This window comes from Puntigrus tetrazona, chromosome 4 (genome assembly GCF_018831695.1).
Source record: "Puntigrus tetrazona isolate hp1 chromosome 4, ASM1883169v1, whole genome shotgun sequence".
Taxonomy (NCBI): domain Eukaryota; kingdom Metazoa; phylum Chordata; class Actinopteri; order Cypriniformes; family Cyprinidae; genus Puntigrus; species Puntigrus tetrazona.
Genome location: NC_056702.1, coordinates 10,704,771 through 10,728,028, shown reverse-complemented (window position 1 = coordinate 10,728,028; position 23,258 = coordinate 10,704,771). Strand labels below are relative to the sequence as shown.

At 37.5% G+C, this 23,258-nt stretch overlaps 4 protein-coding genes across 5 annotated transcripts; all 4 read right to left on the bottom strand.

Annotated features, from left to right (window-relative positions):
- Positions 1 to 1,763: 1,763 nt before the first annotated feature.
- Positions 1,764 to 5,704, bottom strand: LOC122342682 (sialic acid-binding Ig-like lectin 13). Its single transcript, XM_043236693.1, has 7 exons — positions 5,599 to 5,704; positions 4,869 to 5,234; positions 4,055 to 4,372; positions 3,702 to 3,968; positions 3,147 to 3,234; positions 2,406 to 2,475; positions 1,764 to 2,255 (listed from the first exon to the last, which is right to left on the bottom strand). Exons 1-7 carry the CDS (start codon positions 5,642 to 5,644, stop codon positions 1,998 to 2,000), a joined length of 1,413 nt encoding a protein of 470 aa, XP_043092628.1. The 5' UTR covers positions 5,645 to 5,704; the 3' UTR covers positions 1,764 to 1,997.
- Positions 5,705 to 7,827: 2,123 nt separating this feature from the next.
- Positions 7,828 to 10,276, bottom strand: LOC122342683 (fish-egg lectin-like). The gene is made up of 6 exons (XM_043236694.1): positions 10,150 to 10,276; positions 9,709 to 9,775; positions 9,399 to 9,626; positions 8,441 to 8,655; positions 8,216 to 8,343; positions 7,828 to 8,102 (listed from the first exon to the last, which is right to left on the bottom strand). Exons 2-6 carry the CDS (start codon positions 9,761 to 9,763, stop codon positions 7,961 to 7,963), a joined length of 768 nt encoding a protein of 255 aa, XP_043092629.1. The 5' UTR covers positions 9,764 to 9,775; positions 10,150 to 10,276; the 3' UTR covers positions 7,828 to 7,960.
- A 1,145-nt stretch (positions 10,277 to 11,421) lies between these two features.
- On the bottom strand, positions 11,422 to 13,269 carry LOC122342684 (fish-egg lectin-like). 2 transcript variants are annotated; one of them, XM_043236696.1, is made up of 6 exons: positions 13,154 to 13,269; positions 12,921 to 12,996; positions 12,608 to 12,835; positions 12,317 to 12,528; positions 12,084 to 12,211; positions 11,422 to 11,717 (listed from the first exon to the last, which is right to left on the bottom strand). In XM_043236696.1, the coding sequence occupies exons 2-6, from the start codon at positions 12,970 to 12,972 to the stop codon at positions 11,576 to 11,578; spliced, it is 762 nt and encodes a 253-aa protein (XP_043092631.1). In that variant the 5' UTR covers positions 12,973 to 12,996; positions 13,154 to 13,269; the 3' UTR covers positions 11,422 to 11,575. The 2 variants fall into 2 exon arrangements, with proteins under 2 accessions (XP_043092631.1, XP_043092632.1); XM_043236697.1 differs by having other exon boundaries at positions 12,921 to 13,012; positions 13,154 to 13,254.
- A 5,812-nt stretch (positions 13,270 to 19,081) lies between these two features.
- LOC122342850 (sialic acid-binding Ig-like lectin 14) lies at positions 19,082 to 20,897 on the bottom strand. The gene is made up of 5 exons (XM_043236986.1): positions 20,852 to 20,897; positions 20,038 to 20,406; positions 19,630 to 19,947; positions 19,264 to 19,548; positions 19,082 to 19,173 (listed from the first exon to the last, which is right to left on the bottom strand). The coding sequence occupies exons 1-5, from the start codon at positions 20,895 to 20,897 to the stop codon at positions 19,082 to 19,084; spliced, it is 1,110 nt and encodes a 369-aa protein (XP_043092921.1).
- Positions 20,898 to 23,258: the final 2,361 nt, after the last annotated feature.

Below are 23,258 nucleotides of genomic sequence, written 5' to 3'. Positions count from 1 at the left end.
ATAGTCAAAAGGCTTTGCTTGGCATTTAGTAGGCCTTGAAGCAAAGGTGGTTTCATTTATTAACAACACAAAAGACACTGTATTTGTGAAGGGATATGCCTAGTCGCTTCATGAGTCACAAACGATTAGATTGCTAAGCGATGCATGTCTCGTTGACATTTGGCCACAGACAGTATGACCGGCTACAGAACAATCACCGAAGGCAAAGGCATCGGTGAAATGCAAATGTAAAGCGATATATTATGTACTCTGCACGATTTGCAACTCATTTGTGGCTCTTCTTACCTGGACTAATATCTATAAACTAATAAAATGATGCTACATTACAGATGTGGCCGCAGTGATTATAAATTCTGTTGCGTGCCAATTCGTTTATATAGCTATAAACAGTTTATATAAGCAAATAAAACCATTTACAGGATTTATGGTTTGTACTTGGTATTATGTATGCGTTAGTATATCAAGTTTTTGCTCACGTTTTGCTTGCTTTTTAAAAATACATATAATTCTCAATTCAACTCTGTATACATTGAGGAGAGATGCTCTAGAGGACACTCTAGAGGAGCCCTAACAATCTTACATGATACAGTACCACCAGAAACTGCACTGCTGATTGGAGGCTGAATAGAAATAGAAATAGAATAGAAAGCCCACCAGACACTGCCGCTTCCCCGAAACACTGTAGCTGCCGGAGTTCTCGAGTGTTGTGGTGTCACTGTGTGCTTCTCAACTTTAATGATGGAAAGAACCGCAATCTCATAACTGCATTGCTCTACCAGTGCCTTAGAACAGGTAAGAATGTCCATCAGCCAATCAGATTCAAACATTTGGGGTGTTTTTACAACTGAGTTTTGTTTCAGAACCTGCCATTATCTTCCTTAAGTTATAGTAAAATTATCAAAATTTTCAGCATCTAATTTCAGCATTTTCTAATGCATTATTAAAGTCACAAGTTGGTTTTGTTAACATTAGTTAATGCACTGTGAACTAACATGAACAATTGCATTTTAACTAACATTAACGAAGATGAATAAATACTGTAATGCATGCATTGTTAATTGTTTGAAATGCTAAATGCAACTTTTGAGTCGCATGTAGATTTATGTCACATATATGTATATTACACAAATAATGGAAAGTGGAAACTACAAGAGTATTTATGCTTAAAAGTTTCTCAGATCTAACTTCTCTATTCTTTGTCAAACAGTGTCAAGTTGCCTTTACTGGCGTGAATGTGAAGTTGGTTTCCCTCAAGTTCACATAAATGTACAATAGAAGAGTAAACACAGCATTTTTTTTTTTTTTGCAGTAACACATGAAAACCATTTGTCAAAAAAAAAAAAAAAAAAAAAAGTGTGTTCAGGTTGACAAGTATGTCTAAAAAAAAGCCACTTGAATTAAAAGATTGTTTATATTGCAATAACATTCATTTTTAAGTAAGGTCCGTTACATTATGTTCATTTTAAATTATTCAAATACAATGACTTAAATACACCTTTTCTAAGACAGGATTTTTTTTTGTCTTATAAATATACATTTAAAGATTTTGAAATCCACTAATGTACATTAAAATGAGATGTTAGTGCACGCCAAATATATATATATATATATATATATATATATATATATATATATATATATATATATATATATATATATATATATACATATACATATATATATATATATATATATATATATATATATATATATATATATATATATATATATAATCTGTTTTTAATAAGGTTATGATAGTTTAATTGCACATGAGGTCATAAAAGGTTAAATGTTTAAATAATACATGTAGAAAATGAATACAATTAAATTGATGAATAGAATGATTATATGATTATACGAATATAAACAAATGAATAAAACCCACAGAATATAATTGAAATTGTGTAATGAGTCGGCGATAGAGGGGCTAAATGTTAACATTTTTCTCTTGTTTACATGTACAGTATCTGAAATATATATTTTTATGGGAAAAAAAGCTAATAGAGGAATGCCAAAGTCTCCAGTTTTCTAATGTCACGGCGATTAACCTTTGCATAAAGCTGAGAGGAGTCTTCGCTCAGCTTTTCTTCTGATTCAGAACGGTCCTGGGCCGCAGAGCAGTAAGCATGACGTGAAGAAACGCTCCTGACCTCTTGCGATTTAGTCTTTTTCGTGAAGACAACGGGGGAATAAATGACGGCGTCTTGATTTTCTGCGGCGGCTCCAGCAGGAGACATCATGGCATAAACAGCCACCTGAACGATTGACAGGCTTGAATCAGTCCTGGGAAGCTATAGTGTGTGTCTTTAAATTTTCCAATCGATTGTGTAGTTTAGTAGGTTAGAAAAAAAACAGTTTTTGTGTAATAGTATTATTATTGCTGTGTTGTTTTTGTTGTAACTCACATCATTGGTATCTTGATCTCTTCTCTTGATGCCCTCTTGTGTAGTCTCTGGAAGTTTTCCTTTCCATTTTCTAAAAAAACAATACAAAAATAAAGTCAAAATTATATATATTACACAAAAGCTGTACAGTGGGCAAAATCAATAAATCAGACAGGATTGGCATTTGTAAATACACTGCATTAGTTACAAATAATCAAAAGTGGCATCTCCAAACTATTTTTGCTTAAGGGCTTCTCAGATCTAAGCTATATAATATTTGCAACAGTGTTTTTTTTTTTTAACAAAATGGTGTCAAGCTACTTTTGTGTAGTGTGAGAACTTGGTTCACAACTCAAGTTCACATAAACATCCAGTAGAAGAATAAACAGTGTTGTTCATCACAGCATCACGTCAACCACATGTCAAAATGTGTTCACTTAGAAAAACATATCTATACTTTAAAACCTAGCATACATGAATACTGAGCATGTCATATATTTCTTAAAATAAATGCTATATATTATCTAAAAATGTATTAATACTCTAGTTAGACTTATACATTTTGACCTAATAGTTTTATTTTTATCCTTATCAATTATAGTTTTCAAAAACACACTCGCTGCAAAATGTATTCACTATACATTCATAACTGTACCAGAAATCGGCTAATGTACGATAACTTCATTAGATATTCTGAATGTGTTTCACAGTGCTCTTCCTTCATGCATCATTCTTAATACGTTATATGTTATGTGCACCTACCGTACACAGATACATGTAATGGCACACAACAACACGACCGCCAGAGCCACGACAGCAACTCCAATCAGCACAGAGAAATGATTCGAACCTAAAGAAGAATAAGTGTTTGGAAATTCACTGATGATTCACTGATCATCACTTCTGGGTAGCATTTGTTGATTTCTGAGGTAGCATAATGGTTTAATGAAGCCTTCGTGGAGCCCTAATCAGAATTTGATCTGTTTGGTTTCCTAAAAGCAACCATGGTTGCAAGTTTTGTTGCTATACCAATACAGTTCAATGGAAATAACGAAAACGACCATATCTAACGATGGTTTTAAGAAACACACCCCTGTCACAAAAAAACAATGTTAAATTTGTCCCTCCTCCCCCCCATGCTTTGGCTGGCTCTGAGCTCAGAGATTTTGAGAGTAGCACAATGCACACATTCCCACAAGTATAAACAACCTTATATTACATTCATGCGCATGCTTTCCCCTCCAAACATAAACAAGCTAGATTATGTCAAATATATTAAAGTGTGTGTATGTGTTGCATTGTGTCTTTATTACTCACGATGAATGTCCAGCATCACAGATGAGTTTTGGGCTCCATGTTGGTTCTGAGCTGTACAGTGGTACCAGCCTCTGTGTGTCGGGTCGGTCCTATTGAAGGTAAGATTTTGTCCCGTCTGCAGCTGCTCCAACTGTCCTTCTCTCTCTCTGGACCAGGTGTAGTTCATCACTGCTGGATTTGATTCACTGCTGCAGGACAGAGTCACTGAACTGCCCTCCAACACAGAGCTGGAGGGAAACACAGACACTGATGTGTCTTTAGGAGAATCTGAAAGGAAAACAAAGTCAGGGCCTCACAATAAAAATCACAAGAATATAATTATTCACAAGTCAAAAGTAAAACTCCTCTCTCACACTGAACGTGTAGCGTGATGCTGTCCTGAGCTGTTTTGTTCTGGTCCTGTATCTGGTAGGTTATAGTGCAGGTGAAAGTGACTCTGTGCTCTCGGTGAGTAGCAGTGAACTTGAGATCAGAGATGAGCTCCTGTAGTCTGCTGCTGTCATTGAGGGGGATTCTGGGAGTGGAGCTCCATGTGAGAGTCGCTGGAGAAGAGGAGCAGAGAGTCTCAGCAGAGCAGCGCAGACTCACAGAGCTCCCCTCCAACACCTCCTCCTGATCCTGCCTCTTCTCCTCATCCACATACAGCTGCACTCTGGGTTTAGGAGGAGACTCTGAACAGAGACGGTGAATGATGATGATGATGGACACTTATAAAACACTCATTGTAGTATAAAATGAAAACTATCCTCGTCTACACTGGCGTTTTCACTGCATTTCAGAAACAATCTCCATCCATGCAAACACATGTCACATGACCATTTAGGTAGGTACAACCATAGATATGTGTATATATAGATTTCCTATTTAGATGGCAGACACATGTACAGTAAGTGACTGGAGCAGTCAAATTTGGTTTGTTTACACTGAAACGCAAACTGAAGGTCTGTAGCATTTTCAAAAGTTTCCATTTTTGAGGATGGTAGTATTAATATAGTGATCATAGCAAACATTCTGCATTTTAAAACAAAAATGCACTAGTTTAAACAGCCTTAGAAGAAGATATTTCCACCTCCGAGTTCTGAGCTTGAACTAAATTTACCTGTATTAATAAAAGTAGTAAGGGCTTTTTTTACATTTGTTTAGAAATATAGAGCTCAAATCACTCACCAATGACATTTATAGTGGAGAAGGATTGTGTGTAGGTGTTTTTCAGATCTTCACTCATAATCCTGAAGTAATAACTTCCACTGTCTCTTGAACTAACATCATAAAAGATAGTTGTGCAGTTCTTTTCGTGTAGATTTCCAGTTATTTTTCCACTCAAGTGACCAGGTTTGGGATTTCTGGAGTTAAACACTTGATTGATATCTGTCTCTGTCCCATCTTTGAGCCAAACTCCTGTAGCAGCTTTCTCATTGAGGAATTGATCATAATCGTCTCTAATCTCAAAAGAGCAGTTTATGATCACACAGGATCCACTGAGAGCTTCAATCTTCTCTGGCAGACTGATGCTGAAATCATTACAACAAACACCTACAACACACACATAATAAAACAACTCAAATACAAGAAGAAACAGTGAAGCATTCATACACTACAATATATTTCCGTTGTGTTATAAACACACAAACAGCTAAATATAAATTTTAATGTTTTTTTTCCCCATTCATTTTACAAAACATTTATTTGTACTTTAAAGTTTAAAATATTTTGAATCAGATTCCAGTCTTCCAGCAGGAAAAAAAATATATCAATTAGTATATCAATTTAGCTAAAAATAAAAACAGTTTAATTCAGCAGACTAAACATATTATTAGTTGTTAAACTAGTTAATGTACAATCTCAGGCATAAAAAAACATTCATTTGAAAAGTGAAAAAAGGGAAGGAAAATCAAACCTTTTAATAGAAAACAGAAAAGAATTGTTTTCTCTGCCATGTCCATCTCTTCATTAACAAACGCTCAGTCCTGTCAGCAAACACACACTTGAAAATCCAAGAATTTATATATATATATATATATATATATATATATATATATATATATATATATATATATATATATATATATATAAACCTCCTAAATATATAATAAAAATATAATAAATCTTTGTATGTATGTATCTCAAGTCCTAAGCTGCTGCTGATTAGAAACTGTGTGAAAGTGGGCTGTATGAACAATCATAGCACTATATACAGACTTCCTGTGTCAGCATCAACACATTTCGTTTAACCAAAATTCTTTAATGCACAAGTGTTTGTTTGTTTGTTTGTATAAAAAGACATTTGCCATTTTTGTTAGTGAAACAACAGGGTGACCATACAGCAGGATGAATTACAATGCAGAAAGTTCATTGCAGACGGAAGGCCTGGATTTCTATATTGCCTAAAATCATCTCCTCACTTCCACTGGTTTTCGGCTTTGTTTGCATGCAGACCAAATCAAAATTCAATTCAATTCAATTCAAGTTTATTTGTATAGCGCTTTTTACAATGGCTATTGTTCCAAAGCAGGAAGGTTATTCAGAAAAATGTGAAAATTATTACATAACAAAAGCAAATCATTCCACAGACAAAAGCAAATCACTATACAGCAGGATGCGTTACAACACAGCAGGATGAATTACAATGTAGAAAGTTCAAGTTAGAAGTAGTCCAGACGGAAGGTTGAGTTTTCCTCGACGTCATCGCAGGAAGGTCATCTCCTCACTGGGTCCACTGGAGAGCTTTTGAGGCAAGTAACTAGATGCCTCCAGGGATGTACATCCCGAGGTGGAGACAAAAGGATAATTAGCGTAGCGGTTGAGATTTGTACATTCAAACCTGTTCATACTATTGGGAATCACGATGTACAGTAGCATAGGTTTATGTGAATCTTTATGAGTATGCTTTGCTAAAAAGATATGTCTTTAGCCTAGACTTAAACTGAGAGAGTGTGTCTGATCCCCGAACAGAACAACTAAATTGATCGTTGAAATGAATTTATAAATACTATAATTTGAAATGTCCAATTTTGTGGCCATTTGGACAGTACTGTACTGTACAGTACTTTCCTTGCCATTGTGACCAAATTAAGTAACAGTGAAAAAACAGTACTTGATGATATAAGGTAAGAAAGTAAAAGCCCCATGTAGCCATTTCATTAAATGGTTATGCAAAAGGGTATACAGATTCTTTTGAAACCTTTGTGGTTTTGATTAACGGCAAATATTTGTTCCTGTCTGTTCAGGTTTGTTTTTTAGTTTCCATTACTATATCCGTTCTTATAAACTGCATTCCACTCTTGGTCTGGGTTAACCCACAGCTGATCTTTCTTCACCTAGTCTAATTTAGTTCCTCATAGTACTGGAGTTGAACACGTCTCATGTATCTCAAAGACATGCTAAAAGTATGGGAATTTTTGGAGTGTTAAAAGCTGTTAGTGCATAGGTATGATCCCTGAAGTTGCAAAAGTCTCAAAACCAAAGAGATATTCTTCATAAATGTTATGACTTTTCCACACCCCCCTTAAAAGAGCTCGTTTAAACACGCCCCCACTTTTCTATGTCACAGAGTGGGTTTATTTTCAAACACCTCCCAAATATTTACTTGAAGATAAGAAGATTATTCTCGCAAACCTGCAAGATCAAGCAGTTTTTGCGAAGTCCTTGAAAGTCAGTCGGTCATCGAAGATTACACCAAGCTTTGTGAACAGATCAATGGGGTAATTGTTCACGAATCTAACTGGATGGTAAAATCACGCTGTAGAGTTGGAGTGGCAGAGAAGACACCGTTTAATACCTCTTTTTGAAATCAAACCTTTGCATATCTATGACAGGAAACACTGGCATCTAGCAATGCATTGGGAAAAAAGAGAATCTTAAAGAAAAAGCATAAACGTAAACCTAAATCCAAACAGTTTCATTACATGACTAAACCTATTTAAAATGTGATCTTTTAAAACATAATATGTAACAGATAGTCTTGTTCTTAAGTAACACAATTAAAAAAGCTTATTTGTTCCAATCTACATAATAACATGATATGCTTGGTTTTGTATTTTTGACCAGAACGTTTACTGAAATATGGGATTTTCGACATAGCACAAGGGTCAGGTTATAATAATAATAATAAAGTAACACGATAAACGACGTTGACAGAGCACTTTATTGAACTTTACTGACAAAAATAATGTGAAATCATAAATCATAAAATAGTCCAGCAAGCAAAGAAATGAAAGAGATTTCATTTATAATGATATTGGAGCTCTTTTGTTGGACATTTAAATGCATCTCCTGATGGATCCGTCGCTACAGATGACATACAGCCTCCCCAGATCGTAAGTCACGTGCTTGTGGCCATTGGGACAGACTGTAACAAATACCCAACTTGATCCAAAGGGATTCGAAACCGAGACACTAGTTCTAAAATACACAAGAACAATGGTTATGCTTTTTTAATAAATATAAAAAATATAATTGCCATTTTATTTATACTAAACAAGCTTTTGATGCTACAAGTGTATTTTGTAACTCACCTTTGCAATAAATTCCCCTGAGGGTCTACACCAAAGACGTTTCCATCGCTAGCTACTTCGACCATGGACAGAGCTCCAGCAACGGCCTCAAAAGCACCTGACCCTCCGCAGGAAGCACCAGTGACAGACTGGAAAGAGAGCGCAAGAAAAGAGCAAGTAATGATTTAAAGCTGCAGATTTAGTGATGCACTTTACAAGATTTTGAATCCTCTGTGGTGCACTTACTCTTCTGATGAAGATGTTCCCTGCGGCGTTCACTCCCCAACAGCTGTACGGGCCACAGCTGTAGTACTGCAGCTTTCCCGCAAGCTGGACCCAAGGAGCATCGCCGGATAGCTTGACGTTGTTAGCATCCTTATTTAAGCAGAAGACATCATCTACGGGTGAAACACCTACAATGATCTGGTCACCTCCGGCATCTACTTGTTTGAGTTGAATGTCTGACAGTAAAGAGAAGAGACTGAATCAATGAATAAAGTCAGAATTTAGAACATCAAAAAAGGCCATGTTTTTGCAGAAACGGATTTATTGATAATCTTCCTGCACAGTACGGTTTAGGTAACCTGGTTCTTCTCAAGGTTTTTCTCTAATGCCACACCGCCTTATGAAGAACAGGCATTCATTACTGCATTCAAAGATGCAGGTTAAACTTGTTCCTGCAGTATAACTGATAAAGAATGGTTCATTGTTGAGGTCACTTTTTCATGATTCGTAAGAAATCAAACTTTTGAATCACCTAAAAATGTATACCTTGAAACTGCATTAAAATGCTGTGCAAACACAAAAGCTTTAGCCAAATGCATAAATGAAAAAAAATAAATTAATTCTAATATGAGAAAGTCACATGATGAACCAAAGTCCGTCACAAGCAGCTTTTAAATAGTAACATATATAGAATGTGCTCAGTGTTATCCACACAAACACTAAACACTTATTCAGCACTCAATAAGCTGAAAAATGCTATAACCATTAAACAAAATTAGAATATACAAGCCTAAAAAAACACTAAGAAGAAACATAGTGATGAAAAAAATGCAATGCATTTTGTAAATGTAAATTTACATTTATTCCTTAATTTTTTTACTATTTAACAGGTTTTTACTGTAGCATTTTCTGTACAAAATTTTAATTTTCTGTTTTTTCATTGTATTTTGCACACTAGGAAGCACGAGACAACGCTTACTTGGAATCTGCTTGAAGCTTCCGTCCGCAAACTTGAAAACATTGTTTGATGAATTAGCCCCTAGTTCTCCAGAAGGTCCGACGGTAAAGTGCTTCAGGGATGATCTTATCCTTTCAAAACTGGTCCCAAGGAACAGGAAGACCTCGTTGTCATCGTTCACGCCACCTACTACCCCTAGCCCAGCGTCAATCTGCTTCAGGGTGCCAGGAATCACTTCACAATTTAAAGCTATGGGGAAAAGTAAATACAATAATCAGCGATGCCGATTCTTCTGCACGTTTTCTTGATATGATTATAAGTCATAATGTACCTATAGTATAAAAGAACAGGTGGGTAAATAGCAGGATGCACAGACAGACTTTCATTGTTTCTGGTTCCTAAAAAGACAAAAAAGAGGGTTATTCTAGGGTACTTAGTTCACTTTAGATGTTCTACTAACTATAAATATAGTATTATCTGTTTTGATGAACAGACTGACTATACTATAAGTAACTACTAACCCTAACCCTGATCTAACAGTCCACTAATGAGCGTTAATTCACATGTAGTTGAAAAGTTACTTAGAGTTAGTAGAATAGCTAAAGTGGACTACTGTAATGAAGTGTAACCAAAAAAGGTCTATGAACTCAGGTCTTCTTAAATTACGACAACATGAATAAACATGAAGTTGTTTCTAGTTTATATCCAGAATCTGATGTACCAAGGCTAACACCAACATTATAATAACTATGTATTATTAAATGAAGCCAACCTTCTCTTGTCTCAGTGGATTCAGCAATCAATGCGATTCTCCTGCGCTCGCTCACACAACAGCTGCTGCCACAAAGTTTGGAGATACCATTGCATGATTAGCTTTTATAGGAGCACTTTGTTTCCTGATTATGTCTACCATTTACAGGAATCAGGCAGTGGTTCGAGGGGAATTTTGCGAGTCTTTGGTATTTTGATATCGGTTTTACAAGAACCTGTTTAGCTCACATATGTTGAATTCTTTTGTATATCTTTTTTTTTTTTTTACATCAGCTGACAAGCAAACTTTTGTTTATCGCAGATACAGATGTTGCTTTTACCTTGAAACGTTCACAATATCTATACCTCACTGTGCGGAAGCGATAATCGCTGTGTTAAATGTGTTAAACACAACCCGCAACAATATGAATTTAAAAAAGTACAATTTCAGAGCACACAAAACTGAATAGATTTTACAAAATAAATACATGCTACACAAAACATTCGCATCTAATGTATAATAATAGGGCCGTACGATAGGGTTTGAGAAACTGTGGTATCCACCGATGTGTAAACAATAGACCATAATTACATTACAGCGCTAACCTTTCAGTGCACCACAGTGAGAAACAGACATGAGGCTGTTAACTAAAGATACGCATTACTTAATAACATGAAACACATTTTAAAGACAAACTATTTACTTTGCATTTGCTAATATCATTCAATAGAGTGCATAAGCACATTACTGATTTGCTCCGATTGATATCTGCCTTTAATGCCCTGTTCATATATGCCAAATCTTTACAAAAGTATCTGTTTTTGTAATTCTGTGTCATGCATCTCTTGACAACCATCATGTAATATGATAAAGCACCTCATGAACATCCTCATACCGCTCTTTGATGGCAGAAAAAAAAGCCTTTTTTTGAAATTCATATGTGTGCTTGTTGTTTTCTCTTCCTTACTGCAGTATTAGTATTACTTTAATGATGTAAGGATGTTATAGTGTTTATCTTGTTGCTTGGCCAAAGCTTAATTTTATGTATTATAACTTAGCTAATATATTTCAAATAAATGTTTTGTTTCCAATTATTGGAATTATTATATGTATGTGGTAAGTAGCATGCAATAAGAGATATATATCGTGGGATTTTATAAGCAAATACTTTGTAAAATGGTTTCCGAGTCACACTGAAATCAGTCTCATGCCTTTTTCCCATGATACATGTTGATTCAATATAAAAATTATATAAATTAGTTCAATAATTACTGATGATAAAGACAATGATCATGCAGGGTAGCAATTCTTTATTGATATATTGACAATCATGAGGCATACATCTAACTGCTATTAGTAAATAAATTGTGCAAAGGAAAGAAAGGAAAAACTATTTTCATTTTCAACATTCGGTTTATAATGAAACTGGAGCTCTTCTGTTGGACATTTAAACGCATCTCCTGATGGATCCGTCGCTACAGATGACATACAGCCTCCCCAGATCGTAAGTCACGTGCTTGTGGCCATTGGGACACACAAGGAAACCTAACCAACCCGTGCCGATGGGATTCGACGCCGAGACACCGGTTCTAAAATAAAATACACAAGAGTAATGGAAATCATTCTCATGTTTCGCTAACACTTTATTTTGATGGTCCCTTTTGATCATTCTGTTATGTCGACAAACTTTTATCAGAGTATTAGTAGGCTCTCTGTTTAATATCTGTTAACTCTTTACTGTGTTGATCTCCCTACTGACTATAGGTAGCTTTATGAGAAAATGTCAACTTTTTTTTTTTTTAACCCTAACCCTACCAGTCTACTAATAATCTACTAACACCAGATGCAACATTACTTACAGTCAACAGAATGTGTTAAAGGGAAAGTGAAACTATTATTTCTTAAACAAAATGGCTTAAACAAAGTAGCTTTCAATTCTTTTTTTTTTTAATTACCTCTGAAACAAAGACCCCTGGGTGTCAATAGCGAAGACGCTGCCGTCGGTAGCTACTTCAACCATAGACATACTTCCAGAAATCACATCGAAAGCGCTCGCCCCTCCGCAGGAAGCACCCGATACAGACTGTACAACACATCAAAGAACACATCACGTGTTTTCAACTCATTTACTGTAATTAGTTTTTTATTTAAAGCTGCATAGATTCTGAAAACTTAGTGGTGCACTTACTCTTCTGACGAGGATATTCCCTGCGGCGTTCACTCCCCAACAGCTGTACGGCCCACAGCTGTAGTACTTCAGCTTTCCCGCAAGCTGGACCCAGGCGAAATTGCTGGACGGCCCGACGTTGTTAGTATCCTTATTCAAGCAGAAGATATCATCTAGAGGAGTAACGCCAGCAATAATCTGGTCTCCGCCAGCATCCACCTGTTTAAAAGTGACTGACATTAAAATACAGAGAATGAGTGAAAAAGAAACGCTTTTATATTATATATTTAAACATCGTCTTGTTGTACTTACTTGGAATCGAGGCGAACTGGCCGCTCTGAAACTTGAAGACGCTGTTTGATAAATTCACCGCCAGTTCTCCAGCGGGTCCGACAGAAAAGTGCTTCATGATTACGTTTATCCCTCTAAATTCATTCCCAAGCAACAGGAAGACTTCGTTGTCATCGTTCACCCCACCTACCACCCCAACACCGGCATCAATCTGCTTCAGGTTCCCCGGGATCACTTCACACTCCAAAGCTATGGGGAAAACATCGTGATATTGATTTTGCTAAATGCTCATATGTTCATTAATCCTAAAAAAATGAAAGCGTTCCTAGTTTACCTAGATAATAATGGAGCAGGCAGAGCAGCAGGAGGCACTGACAAACTTTCATCGTTCTTCAAGACAGGTCCTGTTTCTGAAAACAAATATGTCTGTAAAATTCAGGAAAAGCGTATAATCTTAGTACATCTGTCTTCCTAAATTCCAAACAACGCGGAGTTGCTTCTAGTTACGTAAAACATTGAGATTGTAATTGTAACACCGACGTTGTAGTATTATTAAATCAAGCCAACCTTTTCTATGGATTCAGTGTGATTCTCCTGCGCTCACTCTACAGGTGTTTGAAGACACTGCTGCTTGACACTTAGCTTATATAGCCACGCTTAATTTCCTGGTTCTGATACTGTATGTGGAAAGGGAAGTTGGGCAGATGTTTTAGAAGGATCTCTTCTAAAACACCCCTTACCCGTTTGTCTGCATGCCACGGTCTTGATATCACTGCCGCAGAGTGATTATAACTTGCTGGAAATCACCTCTTACAAGGGCATTTGAACTAACTCCATCAATATCAGTGCAGCGTGAAAGCATAGCCAGCTTAGCACTGATTTTTTTCAAGCATTGTTTTTTTTTCCTGAATGTTAAGTAATTGGTAAATAATTCTTGTCTCTTTTTTCTGCCTGATGTTATTTTATTTAAACTGCTTACTCAGTGGTTAGACAATATAACTCTGCAACAGACAAATTATGATGTTATGATGTTTTCTCATAACAATCGTTATGAAATAAAATAAATGAGCACGCTTATATCTAAATGTAGAAACGGTACCTGATGACTGTAGAAAAACAAAAGAGAAAGCACTACAAAGCAATCACAAGTAAACTGATTTTGACATCCCCATTCTTTCACGGTTGTTTTGAAGCAAACCCAAACAATACATTTCCTTTCGTTTCTTTGTTTGTTTTCGTAAAAGTCACGTTCCACTGCTGGCATGTCTTTTTTTTTAATCCTTCTACTGCCCAAGGCTTTATGGAAAGAATTCTGATGTATTTTAACTCAAAAACGACCATAAGATTACCATAGTTTTCATTCATTTAAAAGATTACCATAGTTTTTCCATCTTAATTTTTATAGTAACATGTGACCACGGACATGTGGCTTTTGTAGCCTTCTCCATTTTTTCAATCAAGTCATCTTCATTTATAAAGCCCTTTATACAAATATATTGGTTACGCTTTATTTTAAGGCATCCTTGTTACAGTTTAATTATGCATTTAAGTACAGAGTTAACATTATTTAACTACATGTACTGTGTGGTTAGAGTTAGGATTAAGGGTTATGTTTTATGTATCGGAAATATTTCAGATTTTTAAATGCAGCTTGCCAATGAACAGAAGAAAATAAGCAATGATGATAACTTCAAATATAGCTGTAAAGTAGCACTAAAAAAACAAAGCTGTCGTGATACGGTTTGCTCATTGTAGCTCCAGTTCAGTTCAATTTCAGAGTAAGAGCTAATCAGTTGTATTCTGACACATGCCCAGAACAAGATGTACAAACAGATAAGAAAGTAAGTTTAATCAGGTAAAGAAGATATCCTGTCCATCTTTCTGTCTGCCGGGCTTTACGTAAACACAGTTATGTAAAACCAGTACAAACAAAGGACATAACTAAATAAATAAGCATCAAGCAATGATGAATTGTTCCTTACAAACTGTTTGTGGCAAAATGTTTTTCTTTCAGTTACAGTCAGCTTTTCAAACAAAGAGTCAAAGTGTCAAAATGAAACATTAGCACATCGCCCCAACTTGTTGGTATTTTCGCATTGGTCTGAATGAAAATGCAAGGTGCTCCTTTTGGGGCGTTAAACGCTCATGAGCACTGCTTTAAAATCGAGTTAAATCGACCAATCACCAGAGGAGTCATTTGGAAAAATGATATGCGTAAATGAAAGTGTTTTTGTTATATGACATGTCAACCTATTGATTAGGACTCCCAAAAACCAAAATATGAACCTTTTATAACCTATTGACAATAACATAATTAACACAGAGGGAAGGCAGGGCACAGGGAGCACATGGCACGAAACGAAAACATAAACACAGAGTCCGGGGAACGTGACATTACCCCCCCCTCCCGGAAGGGTAACAAACAAAAACAAACAAAAACCAAAATGACTAAGATTTGGGGATACCGGGTCTTGGGAGGAGGTTGTGGTGGAGGACGGATCCCCAGGAGTGGGCAGGCAGAAGGCAGAAGGGTCCAAGGAGGTGTAGACGGAGGGAGGAGCCAGGGAGGAGACAGGAGGAGTCCGGAGCAGGAGGAGATCCAGAGCCCAGCTATGGTGGTCCACGGTGGGGCCGACGGAGGGAGGAGCCAGGAAGGAGACAGGAGGAGTCCGGAGCAGGAGGAGATCCAGAGCCCAGCTATGGTGGTCCAAGGTGGAGCCGACGGAGGGAGGAGCCATGGAGGAGGAGCAGCCATCGACTCCATGGGGCCGACCGACGGTGGCGGAGCAGGTGGAGGAGGAGACCGAGGTGGAGACGGAGAGCCGAAGAGCCAGGGTGACGTCAAGGCGCTGGAGGTCAAGGCGACGCCGCAGGCTTCGGCGACTGACACGAGAGACGGGGACGGGAAGGACGCGCGGAGCCAGAGCGACTGAGGACTGAGGTGAAGCCGGAGGGAAGGAGGAGCCTGACAGAGCCGGTGGGATGGAGGGACGAGGCAAAGCCGGAGGAGAGGAATCCAGAGCTAACCAGCGGGCTAACGGGACGGCTGGGCGGAACCAGCGGGCTAACGGGACGGCTGGGCGGAACCAGCGGGCTTACTGGGTAGCTGAACGGGAACAGGAACTCAGGATACAGGGGAGGTGCCCAGTCTAAGTCCAAGTCCAAGTCTACATCATCCAGCTCCCTTTGCAGATCCAGCAGCCCCAGGTGGATGATCAGCTCATCCTCAGCCGATGTGTAGTGGGCGGAGCTCCACTCCTCGCTCTCCTCGCAGTCGGCTGTCTCCACCGCGGGGAGCTCCGTTGCTGGCTCGCGCACCTGGTCTGACGTATACGGCTCGGGTCCTGTTACGCTCCACGGCTCTGTCGCTCTCTCTGGCGATGGGTCCGTGGTCACGCTCGACTCTGCCCCCGTGTCAGCGGTGGGCTCAGGCTGGGGCTCGACCATGCGGTGAAGGGCTGAGCTAGGCTCTGGATCTGGAGTGGGGCTGGTGTCGTTGTCCTCAAGCGCAACAGTCATTGTTGATTTGCAGGACACCAGCACCCACTCGACGTACGCGGCGAGGCTCTCTCGAGGACCGCTCCCGGACAGCTGCGCTTGGCTGGAGGTATTAAGTCCGCGGAAATAGATTCCGCACAGAAAGCTGTCCGGGTAGCGGGAGTCGTTGGCCAGTTCGAGGAACAGTTCGGTATAGTCCTCGAGAGAGCAATCCCCCTGCTCCAGCAGGCGGATGAGGAAGTTTGGGTCTTTAAACTGGGCAAACATGACAAACAAAAAACAAAAAATAAGGGGGAAAATACGCCGCTATTTACTTTTTTGAGGTCCGAGCGTTCTGTCACGGTGGTGTGGTAAGCACGAGAGCACACAACGAGATTAAATGAAAATAAAAGGGTTTAATTCCAAAATGGCAAAATAAAGGATATACAGACAGGCAGGCAGGCAGGTCGAACAGGCAGGCAGGATAAACACAGGTACAGACATCGGGTAAGGACCTCGACGCTCGGACAAACAGAACTGAAAACACAGGACTTAAATACACAGGGTAATTGACGAGACACAGCTGATGACAATAACATAATTAACACAGAGGGAAGGCAGGGCACAGGGAGCACATGGCACGAAACGAAAACATAAACACAGAGTCCGGGGAACGTGACACCTATAGTAGCGGCGCTTTATGTGGGTTAATAAAACATACAGTAGGGCTGCTCACTTTTCTGCTCACAAACGTCTCCAAACAGTTGTGTGTCACGTGAATGCTTCGGTCATCAGGGTGTTCCTAGGTCAACATATTATTTTATAATATATATATATACATATTATTAAATTCAATTTTGATTACATCTCTACATCTGAACCCTAACCTTGCCCACAAGTAATGTCTTAAATCAGAGGAAATGATAGATGAATGACGCTGCTGTACAAGCACTGTAAGCCTAAACTTCACAAACACTGTAAACTGATTGGCTAATCACAATGTTGTTCGGGGTCAATCAAGATGTTTATTCAGGAACAAGGCAAACTCAGCAAAGTTCAGGTTCTGCCATCAGGGTGACTTTGATCAACACTGCCCTCCTCTGGTCATTTACAGTGGTTTGTGTTTTTAGAATATTTTTAGGTTCAGATGAAAACCATATATAGACTACTAAAGCACCCGTAGGTTATTAAAATTATGTATTTATTCTTACATTCTTTGCTATTATTATCAAAACAGATGTTTATGTGCAAGTAGCCAGTGCAGTATGGTAACATTCAAAACTTTTAATATTTGACACATTTACAAAAATCTGGAATTGAACATTTATGCAAAAATACAAAACAAAAAAGTAATGTATATATGTATATGCCATTTTTAGAGCAAACCTTTAAAAAAAAACTTATTGGAAGTGACTGACTGCTGCATTTTAATGGGAGAGACAATTTTATTCATTTTTTTTACATTATTTGCTCAAAGCATTGTGGGATATAGGAAAAAATGCGTGATGTAAATAGTCATTAGTATCACATCAAATGCTACACGTCCCAAAACATAGAAATATAGACAGTAAAATAAAAAAGACAATTAAGGAAGGATATTTGTACAATACATGAAAAAAGCTACAATTCTGTAAAAGCAAATAAAATCAGTAAAATAAGTCACGTATCAGAACTGCACTTTTATCAGTTGCTTTCAGTTATTTTTGAAACTTTCTTAAGGTGGAAACAAAAGGTAAGGCTTAAGATCTCTTAGACTAAAGCTGAGAGGAGTCTTCTCACAGCTTTTCTTCTGATGGCTTTGACTCTCTTTGTTTAGTTTGTACGTCTTCGCTCACAATCACCTGCGCTTCTCGTATTGAGTCTCCAGAACAATCCTGGACCGCAGAGCAGTAAGCATGACGTGAAGAAACGCTCCTGACCTCTTGCGATTTAGTCTTTTTTTGTGAAGACAACGGGGGAATAAATGACGGCGTCTTGATTTTCTGCGGCGGCTCCAGCAGGAGACATCATGGCATAAACAGGGTCGTCTTGATTCTCCCGTGGAGCGACCTGAACGATTGGCAGGCTTGAATCAGTCCTGGGAAGCTATAGTGGGTCTCTTTAAATTGTTCAGCAGTTTATGCAGCCAGCTAGTTTAATTGGTGAAAAGTGTATTCAAAACTGCAGTCCTTCACTTTTCTGTATTCGCAATTTAGCACATTTATATAATAAGTGATTACATCACCAATCCATTTTCTGAACCGTGTTTTTGGCCTGACCTTAATCAATACAGTACACCTATAATAAGTGTTGATATTCAGACTATTTAGGCTTGATTCCTCATAGACATAACCAGAGAGAAGTAGCCCCGGCTCACAGCGTTCTTCAGTTTTACTTATTAACATTTAGAGCGGCAAAAGTTACGTAATGCAGCTTTATTTAGCACGTGTGTAAATGTGTAGTGTTCATGATTTAACCATTTGTGTGTCTGTTGCGTCTTACTTCATCTCCATTTTGAGCACTTCTGTTTGCATCTTCCTGTGCAGTCTGTGGAAGTTTCCCGCCATCCTTCCTAATAAATACATTTAAATAATTTCATAATTGTTTAATTAAATATAATAATAGTTATTTAAATAAAAAAAATTAGTTAAAGTCAAACAGGATTTGGCATCAAAGTCACTCCAAAATACATTGCATGGATACATAACGTCATTGATTTGATGCACATTTTGAAAACAAGTAGCAACTGCTGCTTATGCTCAAGAGATTCTGTGTCAGAAGTTCCCCTCAAGTTCACAGATCATGCTCAAAACACAGCAAAACATGACAACCACCCTTCAAATGTTCAAAAATATATATTGCAACACTTCTAAAACATGTAATTCAAGGGGCTGTTATATGATGCTAATTTTTATCCTTACGTAATTTGTTTTAAAAAGCACAGTGACATATACAAAACCTTCCTCATATCAGGTATGCTGAATCTGTTTTTTCTTACTTATTTAGCATCATTCTTAATACATCATATATTATGTGCACCTACCGTATACATGTAATGGCGCACAACAACACAATGACCGCCAGAGCCACGAAACCAACTCCAAAACCAGATATGAACACCACCCATGGAGCTGAATAAAATTATGTAAACATGGGATAGAAATAATAGTAAGATGATGAATCTGTAAATACTGAACCTCTGAAATGTCTATAAAATGTACCTGACTTCTGAAGCAAATGAAACAGTTGTTTATCAGATCCTCGAGTGTTTCTGCTGACACACAGCAGAGTGGATGTGTTTGTGAGAGACTGATGGAGAGTGATGGAGCTCCTCAAGCCTGTGCTGCTCAATCGCTCTTCACTGATGAACCTGTTTGAAGAGTTAGTGACAGGACGTCCAGACAGATGCCACTCCAGTTCAGGAGAGGGATTCCCATCAGCCTCACACAAACACACCGTTACATCTCCACTAATACAGCTGGAGGAAGTGGAGATCTGAGGAGCATCTGAAAGAGAGAAAAAGGTAATGGTGTCATGCACATAGATTAATGTGTGTCTTATGGAGGAGAAAATAACCAAAAACCAACACTGAACGAGTAGCGTGATGCTGTCCTGAGCTGTTTTGTTCTGGTCCTGTATCTGGTAGGTTATAGTGCAGGTGAAAGTGACTCTGTGCTCTCGGTGAGTAGCAGTGAACTTGAGATCAGAGATGAGCTCCTGTAGTCTGCTGCTGTCATTGAGGGGGATTCTGGGAGTGGAGCTCCATGTGAGAGTCGCTGGAGAAGAGGAGCAGAGAGTCTCAGCAGAGCAGCGCAGACTCACAGAGCTCCCCTCCAACACCTCCTCCTGATCCTGCCTCTTCTCCTCATCCACATACAGCTGCACTCTGGGTTTAGGAGGAGACTCTGAACAGAGACGGTGAATGATGATGATGATGGACACTTATAAAACACTCATTTAACATTTGTTTAGAAATAAAGGCATAAATCACTCACCAGTTACATTTATAGTGGAGAAGTGATGTATATAGTTGTATTTCAGACCTTCACCACTCATAATCCTGAAGTAATAACTTCCACTGTCTCTTGAACTAACATTATAAAAGATAGTTGTGCAGTTCTTTTCGTGTAGATTTCCAGTTATTTTTCCACTCAAGGGACCAGGTTTGGGATTTCTGGAGTTAAACACTTGATTGATATCTGCATGTGTCCCATCTTTGAGCCAAACTCCTGTAGCAGCTTTCTCAGTGAGGAATTTATCATAATCGTCTCTAATCTCAAAAGAGCATTTTATGATCACACAGGATCCACTGAGAGCTTCAATCTTCTCTGACAGACTGATGCTGAAATCTTTACAACAAACACCTACAACACACACATAATAAAACAACTCAAATACAAGTAGAAACAGTGAAACATTCAGACACTACAATATATTTCTGTTATGTTATAAACAAAAAATGTTTACATAAATTACTAATGTAAAAAATTTAAATTACTACATTACTTAGAATACATTCAGTTGCAAGTTGTTGTTTTTTTTTTTCAAAAGGTGAGAAGCAGAACAACAGCAACAGTAAAATATAATATTCAAGTACAGTTTAAAAAATGTAATAATTAAAAAAACATATTAAATAATAAAACTATTTAAATAAGTAATGAAATAATTTAAAATGATAGACTAGTATTCTTCAAAGTTGGTCTGCTGCACCACAGTATCACGTGGACAGAACAATCATAGTTTAGCTAAATTCACTCTCATTCATGTCACACTGAACACATTCAAATATTGTATAGATGAAAACCATACCTTGAAAAAGCAAAAAGTAAAAAAAGATCTTCTCCACAGTTTCCATGTCTTCATTTACAAACAGCACAAATGACCAAAAAAAAGAAATAAATTTAGCCCCAACAATAAACGCACTTTAATCGATTTCTGAATGCTACAGAACAAACAGACATTAAATAACTGCGGGCATCCTATACATATCAGCAGCACTTCTAAACAAACACATAAAGAAGAAGCTAATGGATAGACGTCTAATACGTTTCCTAAATGCAGGAGGACAAGTTCTGTGCTGATGATCTGAGACTGAGTGAAACTGTGCTGTGTGAATATAATATACACACAATAACTTCCTGTATCTCCAGGAAGTCAATGTACAGTCAATATGATCAAAGTATATTAATAAATTAAGTACATCTTCGGTTGAACTTTAAGACATATTCAGTTAGTCATTTCTGATATATTTATATATGTATAAAGTTCCATCAACTTCCTGCTCAGCATTCACACATTGAGGGTGTTTAAGATTCAGTCTCTAGATAAAGAGCAACTGATACAGTCTGCTCAGATCTTTGTGCAGAACAGAAACGTTCACAAAAAATATAGCAGCTGTTGCACGTCCCCACTCTCTGTCACTATAATTTGCCATGAAATAATATGATTAAAATCCTTCAGGGATTATTTTATTTTTATTTTTCGGTATCCTCATGCTATTAGCATGTGTGTTATGTGGCTGCATTTGCTATATCTATGCTAAAAAGTCAATCCTGTTGCCTTCAGTCAAGTTGCCATAATAGGACTGAGTAATAGTACTAGTAGTAATAGTAATAGTACGAGTAGTAATAGTACAAGTAGTAATAGTACGAGTGGTAATAGTGCGAGTAGTAATAGTACTAGTAGTAATAGTATGTGTAGTAATAGTACTAGTAGTAATAGTGTGAGTAGTAATAGTACTAGTAGTAATAGTAGTAGTAATAATAATACTAGTAGTAATAGTACAAGTAGTAATAGTACTAGTAGTAATAGTACGAGTAGTAATAGTGCGAGTAGTAATAGTACTAGTAGTAATAGTAGTAGTAATAATAATACTAGTAGTAATAGTACAAGTAGTAATAGTACTAGTAGTAATAGTACGAGTAGTAATAGTGCGAGTAGTAATAGTACTAGTAGTAATAATAGTAGTAATAATAATACTAGTAGTAATAGTACAAGTAGTAATAGTATGGGTAGTAATAGTGACAGTGAGTTGCATTTTCTTGCGCAGTGATTTAATAGTGTGAATATTTAAGTAATATGATTTACTTATGATTTATCTTTTTATATTTTACAGTTACTTATATTGTAAATGTATAATATACTTATGAGACATTTGTATTTACCAAACTTTCAGAAGTCTTATTAGAAAAAGTAAGTATGTTTCACGCCGTCAGATGTCCTTTTAAACATTTTTTTACATTAACATAAACATTTTTTATTTGACCTCCACCATGGCACCTTGGCATGCTGACGGAAAAGACTCGCTCTCTTCATCTTGACTGCGATGAACTACATGGACATAACACATTCCTTCAGAAATCTCACACACACAAATATTGGCAGGAATGCAGGATTTCCAGACAAATTTTTTTTTTTTTTCAAATCAAACAAAGCTACAAATTAAGTATCAAAAACTGAAATAAAGTCAAGTCTGGGGCCAGTAAAACTGAGTCAACTGAACAGAAGTAAACATAACTAAAGTAACAAACAGCAGAGAGAGGAAGAAAAAAATATGTGACCTCCTCAGGGGACTTTTATAAACAACGGACTAGTCTGTTACACACACATATGTGGATTGCTACAAATTTTACTAAACAAACAATTATTAACTTAATTTAAAATAAAGAAATAAAGAGAAAACAATAACATACACAAGCAAGTAAAATAAAATAAATTCTTCTACAAGTTAGTCACCTATGGTATGAAATTAATGCAAACCAGAAATAAAACAGAATGAACCAAATCTGAGTCTATCATCATTATGAAGAATAAATAGTGTGGTATGCTGAATTATTGATTTATGTTTATGTTGCTAACGGTGGTTGCTAATGGTGTTGCTCAGTGATACACACAACTGTTGGGTGAAGCGGTCATCTCGAAGTCTCTTAAAGACAAGTCATGTCACACGGCAGCCATCTTTGAAACAAGTGCAACTCCTACCTCTTTGTGCTGGGAAACATCACGTCTCAGAATGCTGATTGTTTCTATGGTAACCGGAACTGAGCTGCTGACCAATTAGAATCCAGGACTGCATTTATTGCGGCTTTAAGTGGGGACTCGAGGATCTTTGGATCATCTTAAATGTTTACAATAACTAAAGGAAAATACATACATGTGTATGGCGTGTCACAACCACTTGTGCATGTCATTCAAGTCCCGTAAGTATGAGTAAGAA